General features: G+C 45.4%; 1 protein-coding gene across 9 annotated transcripts in view; it reads left to right on the top strand.

Moving 5' to 3' along the window:
* LOC147621429 (protein ANTI-SILENCING 1-like) overlaps window positions 1-23,758 on the top strand; it is a 134,861-nt gene that overhangs the window by 95,630 nt on the left and 15,473 nt on the right. For 8 of the 9 annotated variants that reach the window (XR_015269827.1, XR_015269826.1, XM_086824168.1 and 5 more), the window contains 3 exons: window positions 2,209-2,301; window positions 23,395-23,473; window positions 23,659-23,752. Coding sequence is in view for 6 of the 9 variants with exons in the window: in XM_086824168.1 (XP_086680294.1) it covers window positions 2,209-2,301; window positions 23,395-23,473; window positions 23,659-23,752 (266 nt within the window). In the remaining 3 variants the exon portion in view is untranslated. The remainder of the gene's footprint in view (window positions 1-2,208; window positions 2,302-23,394; window positions 23,474-23,658; window positions 23,753-23,758) is intronic. The other variant, XR_015269828.1, reaches the window with a different exon arrangement.

Below are 23,758 nucleotides of genomic sequence, written 5' to 3' on the forward strand. Positions count from 1 at the left end.
TAGCTCTGTTTTGAGTCAAGGGGTAGTCTAGAAGGACCAAGGAATCTTGTGTGTGGTCAAGCTCCGTTTGCAGGCTTGACTGTGATCTATAGTATCATCACGTCAGGCATGGCCACTGTGATCTTTTGCATCATGTGGTGCCAATGAGCCCAAATCACCATAAGTATGAAGGCCACTCCATAAGAAACCACCTTCGCTCCGAAAGGGGGTTTGTTGGGTTTTGCAGGGTCTTGTGTCCTGTATATCTGCCACGTATTTGTGTAACCATCTCTATGTGTTTGTATAGGTGTGAACACCTATTTAGGTGTGAAGTTTGAACACCCCATGTATGTGTAAGTGTGCCTATATGTGTGTGAACACCCTCTTATCTGGATAAGATAAGTGTGCCATGTGTCATGTCCTCATATGTGAATGTACTCGGTGTACTTCAAATCATATTAATCAATCAATCATATTGAGTCGTGGAATCATTGTCGCACTCTAGCTTTGTGCTCTCTCTCTCTCTCTCTCTCTCTAGTGTAGCATAGAGGCACCCTCCTTTGCTCTCAGCCGCACAGAGCTGAATAGGGTCATTAGGAAGGACAGCGTTAGACTGGATACTCAGGAGACTTGGCACCCACCCATCCAGCCCCTTGGGACGTAGATGGCCTTTTACAGGGACCATTTTCTTCGCCTTACAGAGCATGGCTTCATCACATGCCCGCACTACATGGACACACATCTGTCATTTGTTGTGCGATGTGCGATTGGACAGATCCGCACCTCATCCCATCAGTTGAGAGTGGAGGCAACCAGATATGGGCTGAGGGTAGTTGCACCAGAGGACAGGGTATGTCAGCTTTGTCACAAAGAGGCTAAGACAGAGGCCCACTATGTATGCAGATCCCCAATATACTATGAGATTAGGGGGAGGTTCCACTGCCTCTTCCGAGATGAATTTGGACCACTTTCCAGGATCACGGAGTTCCTAGACCAGAGATACTTGGGACTTTTCCTCTTGGAGCTTCGCAGACACACATGGAGTCCCTTTTGCGGCCTGGACCAGCGGTACCTGTCAAAGGACCAGTACAAAGAGCTCTCACCGACTTCTTCTAGACCAGAGTGACCAAGGCAGATTCACCCACTAGACTTGACTTTCAAGGTCATGCAGGAGCTCGGCCGAGAGGAGTGACACTAGAAAGATCCATTGAGCTATGCAGAGCCCGACGCCCTCGTGGTTCCTGCCCATGCCCATGTCACTACAAGAGGATCAGAGCCATCCAATACGGGATATTTTAGGGTGGTGTGAGAGCTGCACACTTTTTGTTTTGGGATCAGATCTCAGCTCTTATTACTTTCTTTGATTTTGAGAGCTGGCAACTTCATTGCCCAGCCATAGCTCCCTCCATAAGCTTCCCTGAGCCTCAGAGTAAACCATCATCAAGCCAGCCAAGCGTTAAATATCATACTCCCTTGGTGTATGTTTGGAGCTTGACTTTGGCCCAAACCGATTCTATAGTTCCCTCCGTGCATCCACTCGTAAAATATGAGCACCCCAATGACTTATACTAGGCTTTGAAAAGTGTGTCCTCAAACCTACGTTCACTTAACCCCGTTCAATATTTATAAGCAAACTTATACTAGGCTTTGAAAAGTGTCTCCTTAATCTTCACTTAACAGCGTTCAGTATTTATAACCAAACTTTGTCATTATTTTGGTCCACTCTTGTGGTGGGTCTTTCACCATCCCTTGGCCAATGATAGTGGACAACAAGATGTATATGCTTTGGGATATATAAGTTTTGACGGCATAATTATTGCATGCTGAAGAAGCATTTTAGTTACAGATTGAGAGCAGGAGCTCCCCGCGTAGCAGCCCGCACCCTTCTTCATGCTCCCGCCTGTCCTTGTCTGCCCTCTACCCGCCTGTAACTTCCTCTGGCAGCGCACCCCCCCCCCCCCCCCCCCCCCCCCCTCCCCTGCCCTCCTTCCTTCAGTGTCGAAAATAGGTGTGGATGGTAAGGAGTTTACGACCGAACTCACGTATTGGAGCTGTTTTAAACCCTAATCTCCTTGTGGGGGTGTAAGGGGAATGTGATGACGAGTTGGAAACTACAAGCATTAGAGTTCTCAAGGTTCATATTTTTCTTTTAGACTTGCAAACGTTAGTGTTTATTTTTGAAGAACAAATTGATGCTAAAAAAAGCCAGGTTGTTTTATAATGTGGCAGACTTGGGATGCTAAATTAGAGGAGAGTTTGTGCCATGGAAAGGTCCTGCTCATACAAAATGTGGATCCATTATTCACCTCTGCAGACATCCATGTATGTTTCAACCTTGTTCTTCTTCTTGTTTGTTTGTTAGGCTTTGTAAATCATGAGGGTGCACATGTTGTAACGAAAGGGTTTCTTGGATTTGTCACTCATATTATTTTTAGGTTGGGTACATACTTGGTGGGTCTAGAGGACTAGGCGATTGAGTGAAGTGGCAAATGCGAAGAGGAATGCCCAAAGGAAACATTAATTTATGTAATTATGAGATTGAAGGTGAAGACACCAAAAGAAGTTTTAACCTTAGGAAGCGATTGGGTCACTTGGCAGCCACTGGCGTAGCCCTCTAGGCTCCCTATTTATGTGCTCATCCCCAAAAGATCCTGTAAATACAGGTTTCATAACAGGCTTGTTCATGGTTAATGCTTGTCAAGTGGGTGATGTCTTTGCTGTAAGTTTACATTCTATTAAATGTATAACAGGACCTTGTGCTGGACTTTGTTTGTTGAGTAACTTGTTGATTTTTTTTAAAAGAATAATATTGTGTCAATAAAATCTCAGATTACAAGCAAACCAACAACCATAAATACATCAAAGACTTTAAGTAGTGCCATAAATCTCTTCATTGCAAGTCTACATTCTTAAGGGGGCAGAAAAAACAGCAAGAAATATTTGGTGTTCCAAATGCCCCAAAAAACTCTCCAGCAAAGAGCCCATGCTTCATTTGCAGATAGATGAGACACCTGGCCAGAGCCTGCCCTCACTATCAGGCCCACCATGGATGCCCCTCAGACCTGCACCCAGACCTGCTCCGAGTCCCCCCTCTCCTCCCCCCCCCCTGACAGGAGCGGAGGAGATGAGAGTCCAGCTCCCCCCCTCCCCTCAGCCAGATGGACAGGTGCCTGGCCAGGCAGACCCAACATCCCGCCACCAGCCTCCCAAGTGATAGGCTCAGCACACACAGGACATAGGCCACTGGCAGCAGTCAGCTCAAGGCAACAGTACCTACTGCCGGTATGAGCATGTACCTCAGGACCAGGATCTGGACGGCAAGGTGGCCCCACCCACCCCACAGGAGGTTCAGGATTCCTCTGTGCAGATGCGGCTCCATGAGGTTGTTAATCCCCCCTCTTCCTCTCCTCTCTTCATTCCCATTGCCCTCCCATAGTGCCTGGTCCTTACTGGGTGAAGACAGCCCGGCTGTGTGCGCCACATGATTCACCAGTTTTCTGACCCAGTGGAGATGACAATTGCAGCTTCACCGGCTGCCTTGGCTCCTGAGTCCCCCGACGTGCCCCCCTATCATGGGGGAGCCAGTGGATTACAGCCTCTTCCGATGCTTACTGGTGGATTCGATGAGTTCTCGGATGAAGGAGCTCAGCTGTTAGGGTTAGGGTTTGGAAGGTACTTCAGCGAGAAAACGTGAGAAGCAGAGAGAGGAACACGACTGCTCATGTATTCAATTGTGATAAAAGTGAAGTACAATAGCCACATAAAGAAGTGACCTAAAAGATGTGTTCACATGGTCCGGCCATAAAGTGTGCCAGGTGGACCAAATCACTTATAAACTATTATAAGTGAAACTAAGCTAAAACTGGGGGAAAAAACCTCCACTAACTGAAGTAAAAAGTGCCCTAGTAATCTACTGATGATCACTAGCACTCCTTTGGGTGCATACACAGCATAAAACCCAACAAACCCCCCTGGAGTGATATGTTTATCACTGTACATCATCCACCAAAAGGAAACAAATTCAAAGCAGTGCGGAATGCTTCGAATTTCGGACGTGGTAATGCCTTGGTGAAGATGTCTGCCACATTCTGATCTGTAGGACAGTAGATCAGATTGATATATCCTGCCTGGAGTCTCTCCCGAACAAAATGATAGTGAATCTCAATGTGTTTTGTGCGAGCATGAAACACAGGATTCTTGGCCACGGCAATGGCACTCTGACTATCAGTATAGATAGGTGTAGGCTCCTCCACTGAAATATCCATATCAGTCATGAGATGACGCAGTCAGACACACTCAACGGTAGTAGTGTAGGCTGCTCTGTACTCTGCCTCACAAGACGAAGTGGCCACTCTGGTCTATTTCTTGCTTAGCCAAGAAATACATGAAGAGCCAAGAAAGAAACAATTGCCACTAGTGGAATGTCTGGTATCAAAATCACCAGCCCAATCTGAATCGCTGTAAGCATATAACTGCATGTCACCCCCCTCAGGATAAAGCAATCCAAGAGACAAGGTACCTTGCAAATACCGAAATACACGCTTCACAGCTTGCCAATGTGACAATCGCGGGCTGTGCATGAATCTGCTCAACTGAGATACAGCATACTGAATATCTGGCCGTGTAGTACACAAGTAAATAAGGCACCCAACAGCCTGAGCATATGTAGTGGCATCAAATAAAATACTGTCATCCTGTAATGACAGTTTCATCCCAGGCTCCATAGGAGTGCTAATAGGCTTACAATCCTGAAATTTAAACTTCTCCAGAAGTTTAGCAACATACCGAGATTGCAACAAACCAATGCCTTTGTTATCCTGCACAAACTGTATGCCCAAATAGTAGTGTACGAGCCCCAAATCAGACATGTCAAATGTCTGTTGCAGTATCTCTTTAAAAGCTGCAATTTTGTCATCATTTGATCCCATGAGCAAAAGATCATCTACATAAAGACTGATGACCAGCAGATCTTTCTCTTCTTTCTTTACATACAAAGTGGCTTCTGATGAACTGTTCACAAAGCCTTGAGTGAGCAGGAAAGCATCTATTTTTGCATACCAAGCTCGTGGAGCTTGTTTCAAACCATACAAGGCCTTTTTCAGCCTGCATACTTCCCCTTCATGACCATGTTTTGCAAAACCTATGGGCTGATATACATAAACTTCCTCCTCGAGGTCCCCATGTAGGAAAGCAGTCTTGATGTCCAACTGGTGAACAACCCAACCACGATGTGCAGCCAATGCAATGACACACCTAAGTGTCGACATACGGGATGTAGGAGCAAATGTCTTCTCATAATCAATGCCCTTCTTCTGTGCATAGCCCTTTGTAACTAGACGGGCTTTGTACCTGTCAATGGATCCATCTGCATGTCTTTTCAACTTATAGACCCACTTAGTACCAATGGCCTTCTTGCCTTTGGGTAGATCAACCAAATCCCATGTTTGATTCCTTTTAATAGAATCAAGCTCATCCTGCATGGCTTTATTCCAATGCACATTGTCTCGTGCATCCACAAATGAATCAGGCTCATCATCATCCTGTAAATTGGCTGCCATAACCATATTCAAATCCATGATGTGTGCATGCTCATTGGTCCGTGTCTCCCTACGAGTACGACCAGCAAGAGGACCCTCTAGATGGCTGTCCTGTAATGTCCTCAAATACCATCTAGGTATGTGTTTGACCTGTGGAGCCTGCTGCCCCATATTTGGCTCAACTTCTGGCTCAATAGCTTGCTGAATTTCTGCACCACCTTCATGATTTGCTGGCTGTCCTGTACCCTCATGGGTTGGATCACCAACTGTGGAATGAAACTCCATAGGTAGTAGACCTTCAAACACATCATTTTCAGCCTGATTTACATCATAACCAGCCATGGATATTTCTGATTTTTCATCAAAAATCACATCCCGACTAGTGAATATCTTCTTGGATAGTGGGTCATATAACCGGTAGCCCTTGCTCTCACGGCTATACCCAACAAAAATGCATTTTGTGGCTTTATCATCCAACTTCCTCCTCAACTCTTTGGGTATGTGTGCATATGCAAGACACCCAAAAGTACGAAAATGTGATACCGAAGGCTTGCGGCCATGCCAAGCCTCAAAAGGAGTAATGGAAACCAATGCCTTTGTGGGACATCGATTTAAAATATGACAAGCACACATAACAGCTTCCACCCAAAAGATATGTGGTAGCTTCTTTGCCTTTAACATACATCTGGCCATCTCCATGAGTGACCGATTCTTCCTTCCTGCAACCCCATTCTGCTGTGGAGTATAGGGAGTAGTATACTGATGTTTGATACCTCTACTCTCAAGAAAGGAATTCAACATATGTGTACGTGCGGGCAAGCCCCCAGCATGTGACCGTTGGGTAGATGGACCAGGGGGTTCCAAATCAGAGGTTGTTGGAGATGCTCCTCGGATGCAATAGGAGCTAATTGCTGAAGGGCCGGCTGAGATGATCCCCAACATGCAAGAGATTGGCTACAAATTTGTTCTCAAATGCACGGCTAAATCTAAGAGCCCGCATCAGATGCAACAAGAGCTAACTGCTAAAGGGCTGGCTGAGATGATCCCCAACATGCAAGAGATTGGCTACAAATTTGTATTCAAATGTAGGGCTAAAGCTAGGAGCCCGCATCTCCGTGAAAATCCAATCCATCTCGTACTCTAGGGCTAAGTGCCTCTAGAAATTGGGGTGCGGGCGGCCAAGAGGATGTCCTTCCAGAGCTCGCCACCTGGAAGAAGTCCATGAACAATCAACTTGCCCAAACGGGCGCGGCTGTGAATGGAGTGATTGATGATGCCCAAGCCCCTCTACGTCGCGGCTGAACGATCACTCTCTAGGCCATCCTGGCCCGGGTAGGCCTCCCGCGACGTAGCCAGGCCATAGAAAGTTGCGGATCAACCACTCAACTTGACCAATGCAAGCCTGGGAGAAGGCCCAAAAGGAGGTGATGTACCACATAATGGCGAGAAGAACTTGGTTCGCCACCATGACACGGCCAGCTATGGAAAGCCTGGCTGAACTCTAGTATAATAGCTTCTTCCGACTGCTCAAAAGAACAGGGGTAGCTCTGGGGAGATATCGATGCCCACTTGGTATCCAAGATAACGAATTGGAGTGCCCCTCGGGATCCACTGAGAAGCCTGAACTTGAGCCAAGTTGGGGCGGGTGATGAGCCAACCCAAAATCCACACGACTTGTGCCACTTGATTTGTGCTCGAGATGCACGGCAGAAGAGCACTATCACCTCGATGAATCCCTAGAGGTTCCCCTCATATCTGGACAGGTATGCTGTTGTGTCATCGATGAGCTCGGAATCAAGCAGCTCCTCCAGCATGCGGATGGGAAGACGCAGTTCTTGGAGCCTTTCCTCCTCAGCGGAGAGAAAACTATTCATGGCCTTAGCTATAGAAATAGATAAGGTGCCAGTGGATGGCCTTGCCGGACCAAGCGAGAAAGGAAAAATCTATCGCCTCTAGCCTCCTAAATGAGAACCTGGCTATGTGAAGCCGAGCAAAGTCCAGAAACACCTTAGACCCACTCCTCTGGGAATCCCATCTTGCTTATCCTCCCCTCCAGAAAGTCCGAGTCCACCCTTACTCAAAATCAAGGAGAACGATAAGATCCTGCTGCCGCAACTTGGCCGAAGTTGTCGCCTCCCAAAAAGTGAAGATGTTCTCTAGAATGCTCTGATCCTGAACGAAACCCGTCTGTGTGCCATGGATCAAATTGAGGAGGAAGGGCTATAGACGCCAGCTGATGGCCTTGGCTAGAATTTTGTAGGCAGTCCCTAGGAGGGTGATGGGTCTCCTCTATTGAATCTCCAATCTGTCACCACCCTCCTTGGGAATCAAATGGATCAATCCCTCTGACATGGCTCCCTTGATCATTATCTCATTGAAGGAAGCTCTGAGGCCGCCTTTCATGAGATCTAAGTGTTGGAGAATTAAGGAGAACGAAAGCCCGTCCTCTCTTGGGCATTTGCCTCTAGGTAGTGCCAGGAGGTGGAAGGGGGTGGGGAGGCGGAGAAGAGGGAGATGTGAGGGGTTGAGAGTGATGCATCGGAGAGGGAGGGTGTTGGGAGGGGCTCGCCGGGGGTTTAGTGGGGCTAGCTGGCCTCACTGGAAACTAAGAACCGGAGGAGTCGTCTTGGCGGGGTACCGGTTGCGAAACCGAAAGGGCCGGAGGGACCCTTGGAGTGACTGGAGGGGGCCCATTGCCAATGGGTGGATGCTGCGATAAATCCTTGAAACGGTTCTTTGACAAAACCGAATCTTCCTGTACACTGCCAGCCTGGCGTGCTCGGCGTCGGGACTCCGCGCTCACCTTTGGTAGTTGGCTCACAACCTTGGCACGGGCCAAGAGTTTGCCACTCTCCGGCAGCAGAGTCATCCGTGGTCGGGTCTTGGTTCTCGACTGCCTGAGGGTCCGCCTTTCTCTCATCTGCGGTCGGGTCTTGGTTCTCGACTGCCTGAGGGCCCGCCTTTCTCTCTACCCCCCTAGTGATGAGGATCTGAACGAGGACCCGGGGTGGGACCGGGTGGGGTGGGGTGGGGGGGCACTTGTAATGCAAGGGAACATGAAAAAGACAAAATTGAAGAACTACTTGTAGCAAACCCACTTAATCAACAATCACAAATAATGAAAGAAAGTAGGATTCAGATAAAAGAGAAACGAGACCTCAATGAGAGGGGAACATGCCCCTCCCCCTTTGCAGGAATTTATTTAATCAAATCACGGGCACAAAGTGCTTGAATCTTCACAATAGAAATTGTGCTCTCCAAATGAAGACGTAGTGCTCCAATTTATAGGTTTGAGGCTTCAATGCTTTAGAATGGAAAGAGTGAGCTCCAAATAACAAGTGGCTACTTTAATTGACAAGTGTTAAGCCAAATTGACAAGTGTAAAGTGAAATGACAAGTGTAGGGACTCTTGTCTCATTCTAGATGCCACATGTCTTAATTTAAGAGGTGATTTTTCCATAGGTTTGGATGCAAACAGAATTTCCATAAGAGTGCCAAAAATAGCAACTCTCCTCGATTCTAGGAGTTGCATGCTTTAGGTCCAGAGTTGCTCGCACCATCCCACAAGGCAATCACTCTCTCTCACTCTTCCACACACAAGCATGCAACATACAAGCATAGAAGAGGCACAAGTGCTAGAATGCTCTCTCTCAAGACACAAGCAAGAGCTCTCAATATCACAAAGGGGGATTGTGTCTATTCATTATGAGAAAACGCCTTATATACAATTGCCCCTTATTCACATTTGGGCGCCCAAAACTTACTTAACTAAGGCCTTGGGTGGCCAATATCTCATAATGTACAACTTTTATAGTGCCTTTGCATGACACTTAGGCTTTGTTGTAAAGATTCACTTGTTCATGGTTTATTCAAATGATTTGAGCATCTGGTTTCGCCTTTGAAACCACTCATCACTCATGTGGGCGTTCTGGTTAATTTGACCACCCAGAGTGTTGAACCAATCATCTAGGCGTTTGGTCTATGACCACCCGACTGAAGACTTTGGGCGTTTTGGCCAATGAACACCTACAAATAGAAATTAGCATTCTAGCTTAATTGGCCACTCAAAAGATATATACAGATCACAATTCATCCTCCATGAGCTATCTGATAATTACCAACTCACCTATGGAATAGTTTTGAGCAATACAATGATCAATTTGAAGAACAAAGTAGGAGGCTGGTTACATCCCTCCCCCCTTAATTTCTGTCTTGGCCTCAAGACAATGAATGAAGTGCTTCTGGCCCGACAACTTCTTCATAAGCTGTGAGTATTTCTAGATAATCCTTGAAATACTCCTATGGCATCCAATAGTTTTGGAACTTAAAAAGGAATTTTCTGGTGATGTTCCTTCCTTTCTTCCTAACCATGTGAAAGATAATTTGTTCTGGTTGCAATATCTCTTCCTGTTCATCCATTTTCGGTTATTCCTCCATAACAGGCTCCTCTGGAGGTGGTTGTGCATAGGGTTTTAAAAGGTTAACATGAAAGGCGTTATGAATCCTCCAATGATGTGGTAGTTGCAACCTGTAACAAACATCAGTAATCTTTTTGTTGACTTGAAAAGGTCCATAGTTTCTAGCGGCTAATTTAGGAATTTGGTGCTCTTTTTCTTTGGATTTCCTGAGTTTGGTTTTATCGAACTTTAATCAAATCCATTCTCCTTCCTCAAAAGTAAGAGTTCTTGTATGCTTATCAGTTGTTTTCTTCTGTTTCGCTTGAGACCTTTGTATTGCTCTGGTGACCTGAGAAAAATTTGTATCCATATCTCGCATGAACTCATCGGTTTGGAAAATTTCTTCTTTTTTTCTAAGTACAAGTAACAAGAGCGGCTTGCCATAAATGATCTCAAATGGAGCTTTACTTGTAGAAGTGTGTACTATGTTATTGTAAGCATACTCTACAAATGGTAGGTACTTCTCCCATTGTACTTTGGCTTCATAGCAATAGCACTTCAACATATCCAAGTTGGTGAGATTTGCTCTATCCATTTGTCTGGGGATGATAAGAAGAAGAAAAAGTTAGGTTGTCCCATGTTATCGAAGAGAGCCCTCTAGAAAAGAGTGGTAGTTCTTGGATCTCTGTGTCCCACAATGGATTGTGGCAATCCACGATGCTTAAAGATTTGTTGGATGAACAACTTAGCCATATGCTCTACCTTCATAGTTTGCTTCTTCGGAATAAAATGAGCGTGCTTGTTGAACCTGTCACAATGATGGTCCATATGCCATCATTTCCATTAGCTGTTTTTCGCAGGTCAAAAATGAAATCTATAGCAATACTTTCCCAAGGTTGGTTGGGAATTGGCAGTGGCTGTAGAAGTCCATCTACTTTCCATCGATTAAACTTAACCCATTCTGCTGTGGAGTATAGGGAGTAGTATACTGATGTTTGATACCTCTACTCTCAAGAAAGGAATTCAACATATGTGTACGTGCGGGCAAGCCCCCAGCATGTGACCATTGGGTAGATGGACCAGGGGGTTCCAAATCAGAGGTTGTTGGAGATGCTCCTCGGATGCAATAGGAGCTAACTGCTGAAGGGCCGGCTGAGATGATCCCCAACATGCAAGAGATTGGCTACAAATTTGTTCTCAAATGCACGGCTAAATCTAAGAGCCCGCATCAGATGCAACAAGAGCTAACTGCTAAAGGGCTGGCTGAGATGATCCCCAACATGCAAGAGATTGGCTACAAATTTGTAATTAAATGTAGGGCTAAAGCTAGGAGCCCGTATCTCCGTGAAAATCCAATCCATCTCGTACTCTAGGGCTAACTGCCTCTAGAAATTGGGGTGCGGGCGGCCAAGAGGATGTCCTTCCAGAGCTCGCCACCTGGAAGAAGTCCATGAACAATCAACTTGCTCAAACGGGCGCGGCTGTGAATGGAGTGATTGATGATGCCCAAGCCCCTCTACGTTGCGGCTGAACGATCACTCTCTAGGCCATCCTGGCCCGGGTAGGCCTCCCGCGACGTAGCCAGGCCATAGAAAGTTGCGGATCAACCACTCAACTTGATCAATGCAAGCCCGGGAGAAGGCCCAAAAGGAGGTGATGTACCACATAATGGCGAGAAGAACTTGGTTCGCCACCATGACCCGGCCAGCTATGGAAAGCCTGGCTGAACTCTAGTATAAAGCTTCTTCCGACTGCTCAAAAGAACAGGGGTAGCTCTGGGGAGATATCGATGCCCACTTGGTATCCAAGATAACGAATTGGAGTGCCCCTCGGGATCCACTGAGAAGCCTGAACTTGAGCCAAGTTGGGGCGGGTGATGAGCCAACCCAAAATCCACACGACTTGTGCCACTTGATTTGTGCTCGAGATGCACGGCAGAAGAGCACCATCACCTCGATGAATCCCTAGAGGTTCCCCTCATATCCGGACAGGTATGCTGTTGTGTCATCTATGAGCTCGGAATCAAGCAGCTCCTCCTGCATGCGGATGGGAAGACGCAGTTCTTGGAGCCTTTCCTCCTCAGCGGAGAGAAAACTATTCATGGCCTTAGCTACAGAAATAGATAAGGTGCCAGTGGACGGCCTTGCCGGACCAAGCGAGAAAGGGAATATCTATCGCCTCTAGCCTCCTGAATGAGAACCTGGCTATGTGAAGCCGAGCAAAGTCCAGAAACACCTTAGACCCACTCCTCTGGGAATCCCATCTTGCTTATCCTCCCCTCCAGAAAGTCCGATTCCACCCTTACTCAAAATCAAGGAGAACGATAAGATCCTGCTGCCGCAACTTGGCCGAAGTTGTCGCCTCCCAAAAAGTGAAGATGTTCTCTAGCATGCTCTGATCCTGAACGAAACCCGTTTGTGTGCCATGGATCAAATTGAGGAGGAAGGGCTATAGACGCCAGCTCTGATGGCCTTGGCTAGAATTTTGTAGGCAGTCCCTAGGAGGGTGATGGGTCTCCTCTATTGAATCTCCAATCTGTCACCACCCTCCTTGGGAATCAAATGGATCAATCCCTCTGACATGGCTCCCTTGATCATTATCTCATTGAAGGAAGCTCTGAGGCCGCCTTTCATGAGATCTAAGTGTTGGAGAATTAAGGAGACCGGAAGCCCGTCCTCTCTTGGGCATTTGCCTCTAGGTAGTGCCAGGAGGTGGAAGGGGGTGGGGAGGCGTAGAAGAGGGAGATGTGAGGGGCTGAGAGTGATGCATCGGAGAGGGAGGGTGTTGGGAGGGGCTCGCCGGGGGTTCAGTGGGGCTAGCTGGCCTCACTGGAAACTAAGAACCGGAGGAGTCGTCTTGGCGGGGTACCGGTTGCGAAACCGAAAGGGCCGGAGGGACCCTTGCAGTGACTGGAGGGGGCCCATTGCCAGCGGGTGGATGCTGCGATAAATCCTTGAAACGGTTCTTTGACAAAACCGAATCTTCCTGTTCTCTGCCAGCCCGGCATGCTCGGCGTCGGGACTCGGCGCTCACCTTTGGTAGTTGGCTCACAACCCTGGCACGGGCCAAGAGTTTGCCACTCTCCGGCAGCAGAGTCATCCGCGGTCGGGTCTTGGTTCTCGACTGCCTGAGGGCCCGCCTTTCTCTCTACCCCCCTGGTGATGAGGATCTGAACGAGGACCCGGGGTGGGACCGGGGGGGGTAGGGTGGGGGGGCACCTGTAATGCAAGGGAACATGAAAAAGACAAAATTGAAGAACTACTTGTAGCAAACCCACCTAATCAACAATCACAAATAATGAAAGAAAGTAGGATTCAGATAAAAGAGAAACGAGACCTCAATGAGAGGGGAACATGCCCCTCCCCCTTTGCAGGAATTTATTTAATCAAATCACGGGCACAAAGTGCTTGAATCTTCACAATAGATTAGAAAATGTGCTCTCCAAATGAAGACTTAGTGCTCCAATTTATAGGTTTGAGGCTTCAATGCTTTAGAATGGAAAGAGTGAGCTGCAAATAACAAGTGGCTACTCTAATTGACAAGTGTTAAGCCAAATTGACAAGTGTAAAGTGAAATGACAAGTGTAGGGACTCTTGTCTCATTCTAGATGCCACATGTCTTAATTTAAGAGGTGATTTTTCCATAGGTTTAGACGCAAACAGAATTTCCATAAGAGTGCCAAAAATAGCAACTCTCCTAGATTCTAGGAGTTGCATGCTTTAGGTCCAGAGTTGCTCGCACCATCCCACAAGGCAATCACTCTCTCTCACTCTTCCACACACAAGCATGCAACATACAAGCATAGAAGAGGCACAAGTGCTAGAATGCTCTCTCTCAAGACACAAGCAAGAGCTCTCAATATCACAAAGGGGGATTGTGTCTATTCATTATGAGAAAACGCCTTATATACAATTGGCCCTTATTCACATTTGGGCGCCCAAAACTTACCTAACTAAGGCCTTGGGTGGCCAATATCTCATAATGTACAACTTTTATAGTGCCTTTGCATGACACTTAGGCTTTGTTGTAAAGATTCACTTGTTCATGGTTTATTCAAATGATTTGAGCATCTGGTTTCTCCTTTGAAACCACTCATCACTCATGTGGGCGTTCTGGTTAATTTGACCACCCAGAGTGTTGAACCAATCAGTGGTCGTGCATAGGGTTTTAAAAGGTTAACATGAAAGGCGTTATGAATCCTCCAATGATGTGGAAGTTGCAACCTGTAACAAACATCAGTAATCTTTTTGTTGACTTGAAAAGGTCCATAGTTTCTAGCGGCTAATTTAGGAATTTGGTGCTCTTTTTCTTTGGATTTCCTGAGTTTGGTTTTATCGAACTTTAATCAAATCCATTCTCCTTCCTCAAAAGTAAGAGTTCTTGTATGCTTATCAGTTGTTTTCTTCTGTTTCGCTTGAGACCTTTGTATTGCTCTGGTGACCTGAGAAAAATTTGTATCCATATCTCGCATGAACTCATCGGTTTGGAAAATTTCTTCTTTTTTTCTAAGTACAAGTAACAAGAGCGGCTTGCCATAAATGATCTCAAATGGAGCTTTACTTGTAGAAGTGTGTACTATGTTATTGTAAGCATACTCTACAAATGGTAGGTACTTCTCCCATTGTACTTTGGCTTCATAGCAATAGCACTTCAACATATCCAAGTTGGTGAGATTTGCTCTATCCATTTGTCTGGGGATGATAAGAAGAAGAAAAAGTTAGGTTGTCCCATGTTATCGAAGAGAGCCGTCTAGAAAAGAGTGGTAGTTCTTGGATCTCTGTGTCCCACAATGGATTGTGGCAATCCACGATGCTTAAAGATTTGTTGGATGAACAACTTAGCCATATGCTCTACCTTCATAGTTTGCTTCTTCGGAATAAAATGAGCGTGCTTGTTGAACCTGTCACAATGATGGTCCATATGCCATCATTTCCATTGGCTGTTTTTCGCAGGTCAAAAATGAAATCTATAGCAATACTTTCCCAAGGTTGGTTGGGAATTGGCAGTGGCTGTAGAAGTCCATCTACTTTCCATCGATTAAACTTTACCCTTTGACAGATCAAGCACTCCGTAATATACTGCACAAGATCTCTTCTCACACTTGGCCAAAAGAAATACATCTCCAAGGCTTGAGTTGTGGGTAAAATTCCACGATGAGCCATGTAAGGAGGAGCATGCCATTCCTCCATCACTTTAGACTTGAAATCCTTTCACACACAACCTGTCCTCCAGTAACAGAAATCCATCCTTGATAGCATAAAAAGTCACTATTTCACCATGCTGTAATTTGTTCCATATGAGCTGAAAATCTTCATCAAAAGCATACATATCCCTCATAACAGTGAAATCTGTATGATAGATTATGGAGACGGCATGTATTTGGGGTCTTCTTGACAAAGCATCATGGTTGTTTCCGTACGACATACGACGGCATATCGTACGGAATACCGTAGGATATGATACCGTACGTACTCGTATGGATGTTTTTCCAGAAAAAACTTTTTTTTTGGAAATTTCTTTTCCCCAATTTTTTTTTTGGGGTAGGTAATGGTCTTTCTTTTGCTTATCAAAAATTTTTTTTTTTTCGGTAGGTAATGGTCTTTCTTTTGCTTATCTATGGCTGTTTGAGCTTCCTCTGTACTATGATGCTTCTCTCCTTTCTAAAATACTCCATATCTGGACTTCGAAATACCTAAGTTTATAAGTATTTTTTTAAAACACCGTATTTTATCGTACGATTAGAGAAAAATTTATATCGTACCATATTTTCCCCTACGGTATTGTATCGTATGAACCGTACGGTATCGTACCTGATAACTATGCAAAGCATCAACTGCCTTATTTTCTTTTCTAGGTGTGTGGGTTTAAGACTGCACCAATACATTCTCTTGAAGCATCACATTCTATAATAAACAACTTTGACAAATCTGGAACAATCAATATTGGTGCTTTTTTGGCATAAAACTTCAAAGCCTCAAAAGCTTCTTTCTCCATCTTGGCCCTGCTAAACTCCACTACTTTCTTTGTCAAATCATGCAATGGTCTGGCCACCACTGCAAACCACTTGATGAACCTTTGGTAGTAAGAGCATAGTCCCAAAAAGCTTTTAACTTCATGCACACTGTTCAACTCTAGCCATTCCACAATAGCCTTGATCTCATTTGGATCCATCTGAATCCATTCTTTGGACACTCTTTGGTCCAAATAGTGAATTTCTAATAGGAAGAACTCAGTGCTCACTCTTCTTTCCATTTGCAGAAAGCTTGTGCTTTCTCAATTCTTGGAAAACAACATCCAAATGCTTTTTATGCTCATCCTCATCAATAGAATATACTAAGATGTCATCAAAGAAAGTACTTGTGAATTTTCGATGGGCTTTGAAGATTCTATTCATCATCCTGTTAAATGTGGCAGGGGCATTGGTGAGACCAAAGGGTAAAACAAGAAATTCGTATAGCCCGAAGGTAGTCCTTAATGCTGTTTTGTGCACATCCTCTGGAGCAATCCTTATTTGATGATAGCCACTCTTCAAGTCTATCCTACTGAACACTTTGGATCCATCCAACCTGTCTAAGGATATCTTCAATCCTAGGTATGGGGAACGTGTTCTTTATAGTAATCTTGTTGAGGGCTCTATAATCCACGCACATGCGCCAAGACCTATCCATACTGGAGAGAAAAAGGGTGAAGAACTAGGCCTAATCAAACCCTTTTCCAATAACTCATTTACTTGCTTCATAATCTCCTCTTGTTGGGCTAGGCTTATGTAGTAAGGTAGCCGGTTTGGAGGCGAACTTCCAGGAATGAGGAAAATCTGATGATCTTCTGGTCTCTCTGGTGGTGGTTCATCTGGTAAAGAATATGCAAAACAATCTTCATAGCTCTTTAAGAAATCAATCATCTCTGTATCCAAACTAGAGGGACTCTTTAGGCTCAGGCTCTTTATTTTTAGAGTCTTTAACAAAAAGCCAGTACGAGGAAATAAATGATTTCATTGCTTTGGAAACTTGTACATGGGATATCATGGGAATAGAGCTTCCTTCAACTCCCACATCAAAAAATACATTCTTGCCTCTCAAAGGGAACCTAAACTTGCTTTGGTTCCAATCAATAGCTAGATCAACTTTCCTATGCCAAGGCATACTAAGTACAACATCACAATGGCTCAGATTTCCCATAACAAAATTCTCATGATCTACATACTCTCCTATCTCAATCCTAAGTTTCCCGAGGATTGGGGTGATCTGAGATTGCATCCCTTTAAAGGCAACACGTGACGTTTCCAGAGTGCCAAACTTCTCCTTAGGCAGTTTGAGAGCTTTAATGATCCGAGGATGGATATAGTGGTGAGTAGCACCAATATCAAAGTGGATAAGAACAAGTTGATTGGCAACCTTGCCTCGAGCCATAAATAGCTTCCTCTTCTCTGAAGGAGTATCATCAAGTTGCATGAGTTCTTTAGGGAGAGCATTCACCTAAGGTGATTTTTGTGATTGGTTCTCCTTCTTTCGCTTACTGGGGCAGTAGCCAACCATATGCCCTTTTTCTCCACAGCTGAAGCATTTTCCTTGGTATACTCTGCCAGCTATTGATACGTCAACATCCTTCTAGATGGCAAAGGTGGTTTACCACCATCCTTTGGCTTCTCCTCTTGTTGTTTTGACTTCTTTTGGTCAAACACCTTGACCTTCTTCTTTTGGGACTCTTCTTTGTAAGACTTCCCAATTGTCCAAGGCATATGCACTCCTCCTGCTTCTATGGCTGTATCTTGAGCGGTTTCCAAGGTGTCCGGTTTTGTCATCTCGACCGCCCGTCGAAGCGTTGGATGTAAGCCATGGATAAACTTCCTCATCTCCATATTTGAGGGAATTTCATTGAGAGATGTGAATTTGAGAGAGGTTGCAGCAAACTTATTGATTGATATAAGTGTCAACATTCTCCCCTTGCTTTTGATTCAATTCATCCCATTCTTGCTGCACATTAGCTTCAAATGGCGAAGGCAAAAACTTCTTATTGAACATCTCCTTGAAGTCCTTCCATGTCTTCGGTTCTTTCTCTTCATGGACAATCTTGAGCCACCAATTCAATGCAGCATATTTTAAGTGTATTCTTGCCATCCTGATCGTGGACTTTTCTGAATAATCTTCACTACCAAAAGTAGCATTGAATTGCCTAATGAAAGAAACAACTTTTTGAGAATCTCTCTTACCATAAAAAGCATCAAACTTGACTCTCTTTTCTCCAGGCTTCAATTCCCACTCGGCAAGTTACTTCATGAACCGCTATTCCTTTCTCCATAGCAGCCTTAGGCGAATTAGCCACCATGGAAATTTGTGGTTATTCGGCTTTCTCCTTGCCCTTGCGAGGATTTTCAAGACAAGATGAGACGGCTTGGGTATGATGGGACTTCGAGGCTAGAGCTTGACTACCTCCTCTAATGATGGCGGGTGAAGTAAATTTCATGGTCTTTGACTCTTTGACTTTTTTGAAGTAGAGACTCCTTTCATGTGGAGGAGGCTTTACCTTTGAATCTTCTCATAGTCTGAAAAAGACATTGTTAAAGAACGTCGAGAACCTCCAGATTGTTGATGAATACTCTTCTCTCCTTCTCTTGACATGGTGAATGTAATCTGTGGGCTGGCCAAAAATTTTGTCACCCTAGGAAAATTCTCAAAAGAGAAGACTCAGCTATGATATCATGTAATGCAGGGTCGCGTGAAAGTGAAGAACTACTTGTAGCAAACCTACTTAATCAACAACACAAATAATGAAAGAAAGTAGGATTCAGAGAAAAGAGAAACGAGACCTCACTGAGAGGGGAACAAGTCCCTCCCCCTTTGCAGGAATTTATTGAATCAAACCATGGGCACAAAGTGCCTGAATCTTTAGAATAGATGAGAAAATGTGTTAGTGCTCCAATTTATAGGTTTGAGGCTTCAGTGCTCTAGAATGGAAAGAGTAAGCTCCAAATGACTAGTGGCTACTTTAATTGACGAGTGTTAAGCTGAATTGACAAGTGTAAAGTGAAATAACAAGTGTAGGGACACTTGTCTCATTCTAAATGCCACATGTCTTAATTTAACAAGTGATTCTTCCATAACCTTCTATGCTCAAAATATCCGAACTCATAAAGAATTTGACAAAGGTGCTTCAGTAACTCTTGATCCTTATGAAAATCCAGAGGTTTTGACGCGAACAGAATTTCCATTAATCTGCCAAAAAATAGTAACTCTCCTAGATTCTAGGAGTTGCATGCTTTAAGTCTAGGAAGGCTTTGTTGTAAAGATTCACCTGTTCATGGTTTGTTCAAATGATTTGAGCATCTGGTCTCGCCTTCGAAACCACTCATCACTCATCTAGGCGTCCTAGTCAATTTGACCACCCAGCGTGCTTAGCCAGTCATCTGGGCATCTGGTCTGTGACCACCCGACTGAAAACTTTGGGCGTTTTGGCCAATGGCCACTTGTAAATAGAAATGATCATTCTAGCTTAATTAGCCACTCAAAAGATACACAAATCACAATTCATGCTCCATGAGCTATCTGATAATTACTAACTCACATATGGAATAGTTTTGAGCAAGACAATGATCAATTTGAAGAACAAAGTAGGAGGCTAGTTACAGAGGCTGGTTACAGCATTGGAGGCGGTCTCCTGGAGACTGGCGCCGAGGGCAAGCTTTGGCAAGGTGCCCCATCTTCTTGCAAATGAAACACTGGCCGAGAAGGCCTGAGTACTCCACTCGGTGAATAATGGGGTCTCCCCGAAGTCAAGGAATGGATATGACCTCGGGCAATGTCTCCGGCGATAGGGATGGGATCCCAGCTGCCGTGTGAGGGACGAAGCGGGTGGGGGGGGGGGGGATCTTATCACTCTCCTAATGGCTCCACCGGTCACGGGGAGAAAAGGAAGGTATTCCTTCCTAAGGCCTGGGAAGCAGTGTCATGGGAAAGCCTGAAACGCCAGCCAGAGGGTTGGATGCAGGGTCGAAGCCGTGCGGCCACTGCGCAAAGCATGCCTGGGCCGTATGTAATGCAGCGAGGCTTAGTTGCATGACTCGATCTGACACTGCTAGCAAGTCGAACTCAACCTGATAGTAGGCACGCCCCAGAGGATGAATGTCTGTGATCTTTGCAGGTCCACGAGGCTAGCCTGCAGAAGATCTCTGAGTTTTCCCCGCACAGGGCGGCTACTGACAATCTTGCATACCAGAGTGGAGGCCTCTAGGGATGCAACAGTCGTAGCGAGAAGCTGAAGGTCCGCTTGAGAGAAAGATAAGCAAGTTACAGCTGCCTTGGTCGGGGTTGATGGAGCGGTTGCTATGGAGTCCTCCCGAGGGTGAAGACCAGAAGAGGCCGAGACTTGCCGAATGATAAATGCCCAAGAGCTAAAGACACTGCCGGAAGAAGATGGAAGGGACGACGAACCGGAGGAAGACGGGGAAAACGGTGAGGCTTTGGAGGGGGAGAGTGAGGAAGAAGGAGGGGGGGGGGGTGCTCGATAGGGTTGCACAATTTTGCAAATTATTTTATAACCCACATTCATTAAAGTTGGGCACCGACCACTGGCAAGTGCCTCGGGCCCAAGGGACCCAGGTATGGGCAGCCCCAACCTTTGGGCACCCTTTTGATCATGTGAACCACTCTTTACTGAATGGGCACTAAAAGGAGGTGTCTACTTTTGTTCAAGGCAGGCTGTGCCACATGGCACATAGGGGTTGGTACTGAAGAGCTCCCATTGCTGCAGTACAGCTGCACCTACTGTACCTGTTGCTTTGTACTGCTGTACAACACCTTCTGTACCTGATGTTGGACTTGCTGCTTGCAATACTGTTGTACCCGGCTGCTGAACTGTACTGTACTTGACTCCTGCACTTTACTGAAAACCCTACTGTAATCCACTATGTGCGGTACTTGCTGGAATCCCTATTGTACCTGTTGTGAAGTCCACTGTACTGGTTGTACTTGCTGAAAAACCTACTGTACCTGTTTGCTTTACAGTAGTACGTGCTGCATCAGGTGTGCTTGCTGTGCCTGCGTGTACCTGTTTTAGTACCTGCTATTGGAAACCGCGTACGAGTACCTGTTCGTGTGCATGTACTTGTTTGTGTACTTGCACTAGGGAGGCTTGAGCAACGGTCTCTGATGTGAGGGTGTGTGGTCTCTGAACAGTTTCGCGTTCACTCCCCTAAAGGTGTATGATACTGGTGGCTAGGTTATTTTGACTCTTTTGACGAGTCTCGCTTCGACAATCTACTCTGACACACTCTTGTTTGGGTAACTTGTCTTATTGGATTATCTGGCTCGAAAGCCCTTGGAATCTTGTACATAGATTAGAATACTCCAATAATATACCTTAGTATTGAGGAGGGGAGAGAGGCGCCGGGGGGGGGGGGGGGGGGGGGGTGGGGTTTTCACCCGTTCACACGGCCCCTGTGGTGGTGTACTGTGCAGTGCTTGTCTCTTGCAGATTATCTTTGTAGTGATGTATCTTTCAGTTGTTTTGTGCAGTGTGGCTGTTGCATTTAATTGTTGACGCGTGTATTGTTCATGAGACAGTGCCCAAGGATGTTTACATCTAGCCGGTGTAGTTACACCAATCCATCTTCGTGGCCTCTTGGAAATGTGCGTGGAAGCATTGCCACTACAGTAAGTTCAAGGCTGCATATCCCCATGTCACTCTGGCATGTTCGGCGGGAACCATGGTGCAGCGTGGGCCACTGAAATTGACACCAAGGTAGACATATATGTGAAGCTCAAAGGGTGGGACGTATTTGTAGTGATGTATCTTTCAGTTGTTTTGTGCAGTGTGGATGTTACATTTATGTGTTGACGCACGTATTGTTCATGAGACAGTGCCCAAGGATGTTCACACCTAGCCAGTGTAGTTACACCAATCCTTCTTCGTGGGCTCTTGGAAATGTGCGTGGAAGCACTACCACTAAAGCAAGCTCAAGGCTACATATCCCCATGTCCTTTTTGCATGTTCCGTGGGAACCATGGTGGAGCGTGGGCCGCTGAAATTGACACCAAGGTAGACATAAGATGACACAATCTTCATAGGATCCCCTCTATATGTGAAGTTCAAAGGGTGGGATGTATTGAAGACCATTACCTTGGTTTTACCAAGGTTAACAATGAGGTCCCATTGACTGCAAAATTGTTTTAAGGCATCCAAATGTCTGTGAAGCCCCTGGGCTGAATCTGAAAGGAGGACGATGCCATGTGCATAGAGTAGTAGGGGGATTAGTGTGCCTGTCAGTGTGGAACCAGCCCTGCCTAATCTGTCAATGAAGCCTGAGATCTCATCAATGTAGAGGCCAAAAAGAGTGGGTGATAGAGGGCAGCCCTATTTCACCCCAATAGTGCTGGAAATCTCCTGCGACATAGTTCTTGGGGCTCTCACTCGTCTGGTGACGGAATCATAGAGGGAAATTGTAGCTTCAAACCATGTCAGATGGACTCCTATCTCCTATAGACAGTGTAGGAGGCAGGCTCGGGGTACAGTATAGTACAATGTATCCATGATGAATACTGAACCATGGAAAAGAGAAAACTGTAAGAAACTAGCTACATAAGCGAAGGTATCCATGTTATGCTACATGGTGACAATGTCAATGATCTGCAGATCTCAGACCAGCTGTTCTTGTGCAAAAACGCTGGCTGCAGATTACCCCTTAGCTCTTCCCTGAACTGGGGCATTGAGAGCTCCTTGAGATGCAGATTTACCTTGATGAATAACACTGGGTGCCAAGGGTCTTATTTAGGCGCACATATGCTAGTCGGCCACTTTACCTAAGTCATAACTGGTCAGCTGTTCAATTCAGCCCATTATAATCTTATTTTAAAGGTTTATTTGTCCACAATTTGGGTCCCTATTCACAGGCCGGCCCAAATCTAATCTCCACCCACTGTTGTACCTGCCTGAGCAGCTGTAAGCAGCCTGCCACCATGTATGACCTTGAAGCCCACTCAACGTGCCTCTTCTCCTGGCTGGCTGCCCATTCTGCTGCTGTGCCTGCAGGTTGCTCGCAATATTACTTTCTTTATATCTTGTTCTCTAGCAGTCATTCCAAGTGAATGAATTTTCCTCAGATGAGGTAATCTAACAATAAATTAGAACACAAACTATCTTGGCTGCAAGAAAGGTACACTGTACTTGTGTAATTAATCAATGTTTGTTGAATCAGGTCTTTGATTCTTAGTTTTTAATTTTGGGCCTATTAGAAGAGCGAAGGTCCTTTGGACTATGCCAATTGCCTTTGACTGCTATTTAATGTTATGATAAAGGGTATTCATGCATGTGCAACCACACGCTCACTGACACAGTATTCATACACACGCACACGCACATGCACACTGGGGCAGTTAACCTCAACTGGTCAATGTTTTTTTGCTCAACTAATTTTAATTGAGGATCTCCTCTACAGAAGTTAAAACTTTGAAAACTTTTGTTGCTGTGCACTACTTTGTGCTGGACAGGATTTGATAAGGTGTGCATTTGAAGGCTGTTCTGATGCTCAGATTTTAAGACGAGGCTGTGCTACATCAGCACCCTCTGGTAAGTTTGCCTAAGCTGTGCACACAGTTTCGGTTCTGTAGTCTCTAAGCATGGACGAAATGAATTTGTGATATTAAGATTTGGTTTGCAAAGGTAATGCAGATAAGGATTTTATAATATTCAAGCTTTCTTACAGTTCTAATTTGATCTTGGCTTCTTTTTCTTTATTGTTGTACATGAAACAGGGGAGGCTCTGCTGGTGTTTGAAACTGAGGACTCAGCAAACTTGGCTCTCCAAAAGCTGGAACAGAATTGCCTTGTTTTATCAGGTTGCAAAAGGTTCGA

The sequence above is a fragment of the Cibotium barometz genome, chromosome 30 (genome assembly GCF_041138505.1).
Source record: "Cibotium barometz isolate CiBa-2024 chromosome 30, ASM4113850v1, whole genome shotgun sequence".
NCBI classification, from domain to species: Eukaryota; Viridiplantae; Streptophyta; class Polypodiopsida; order Cyatheales; family Cibotiaceae; genus Cibotium; species Cibotium barometz.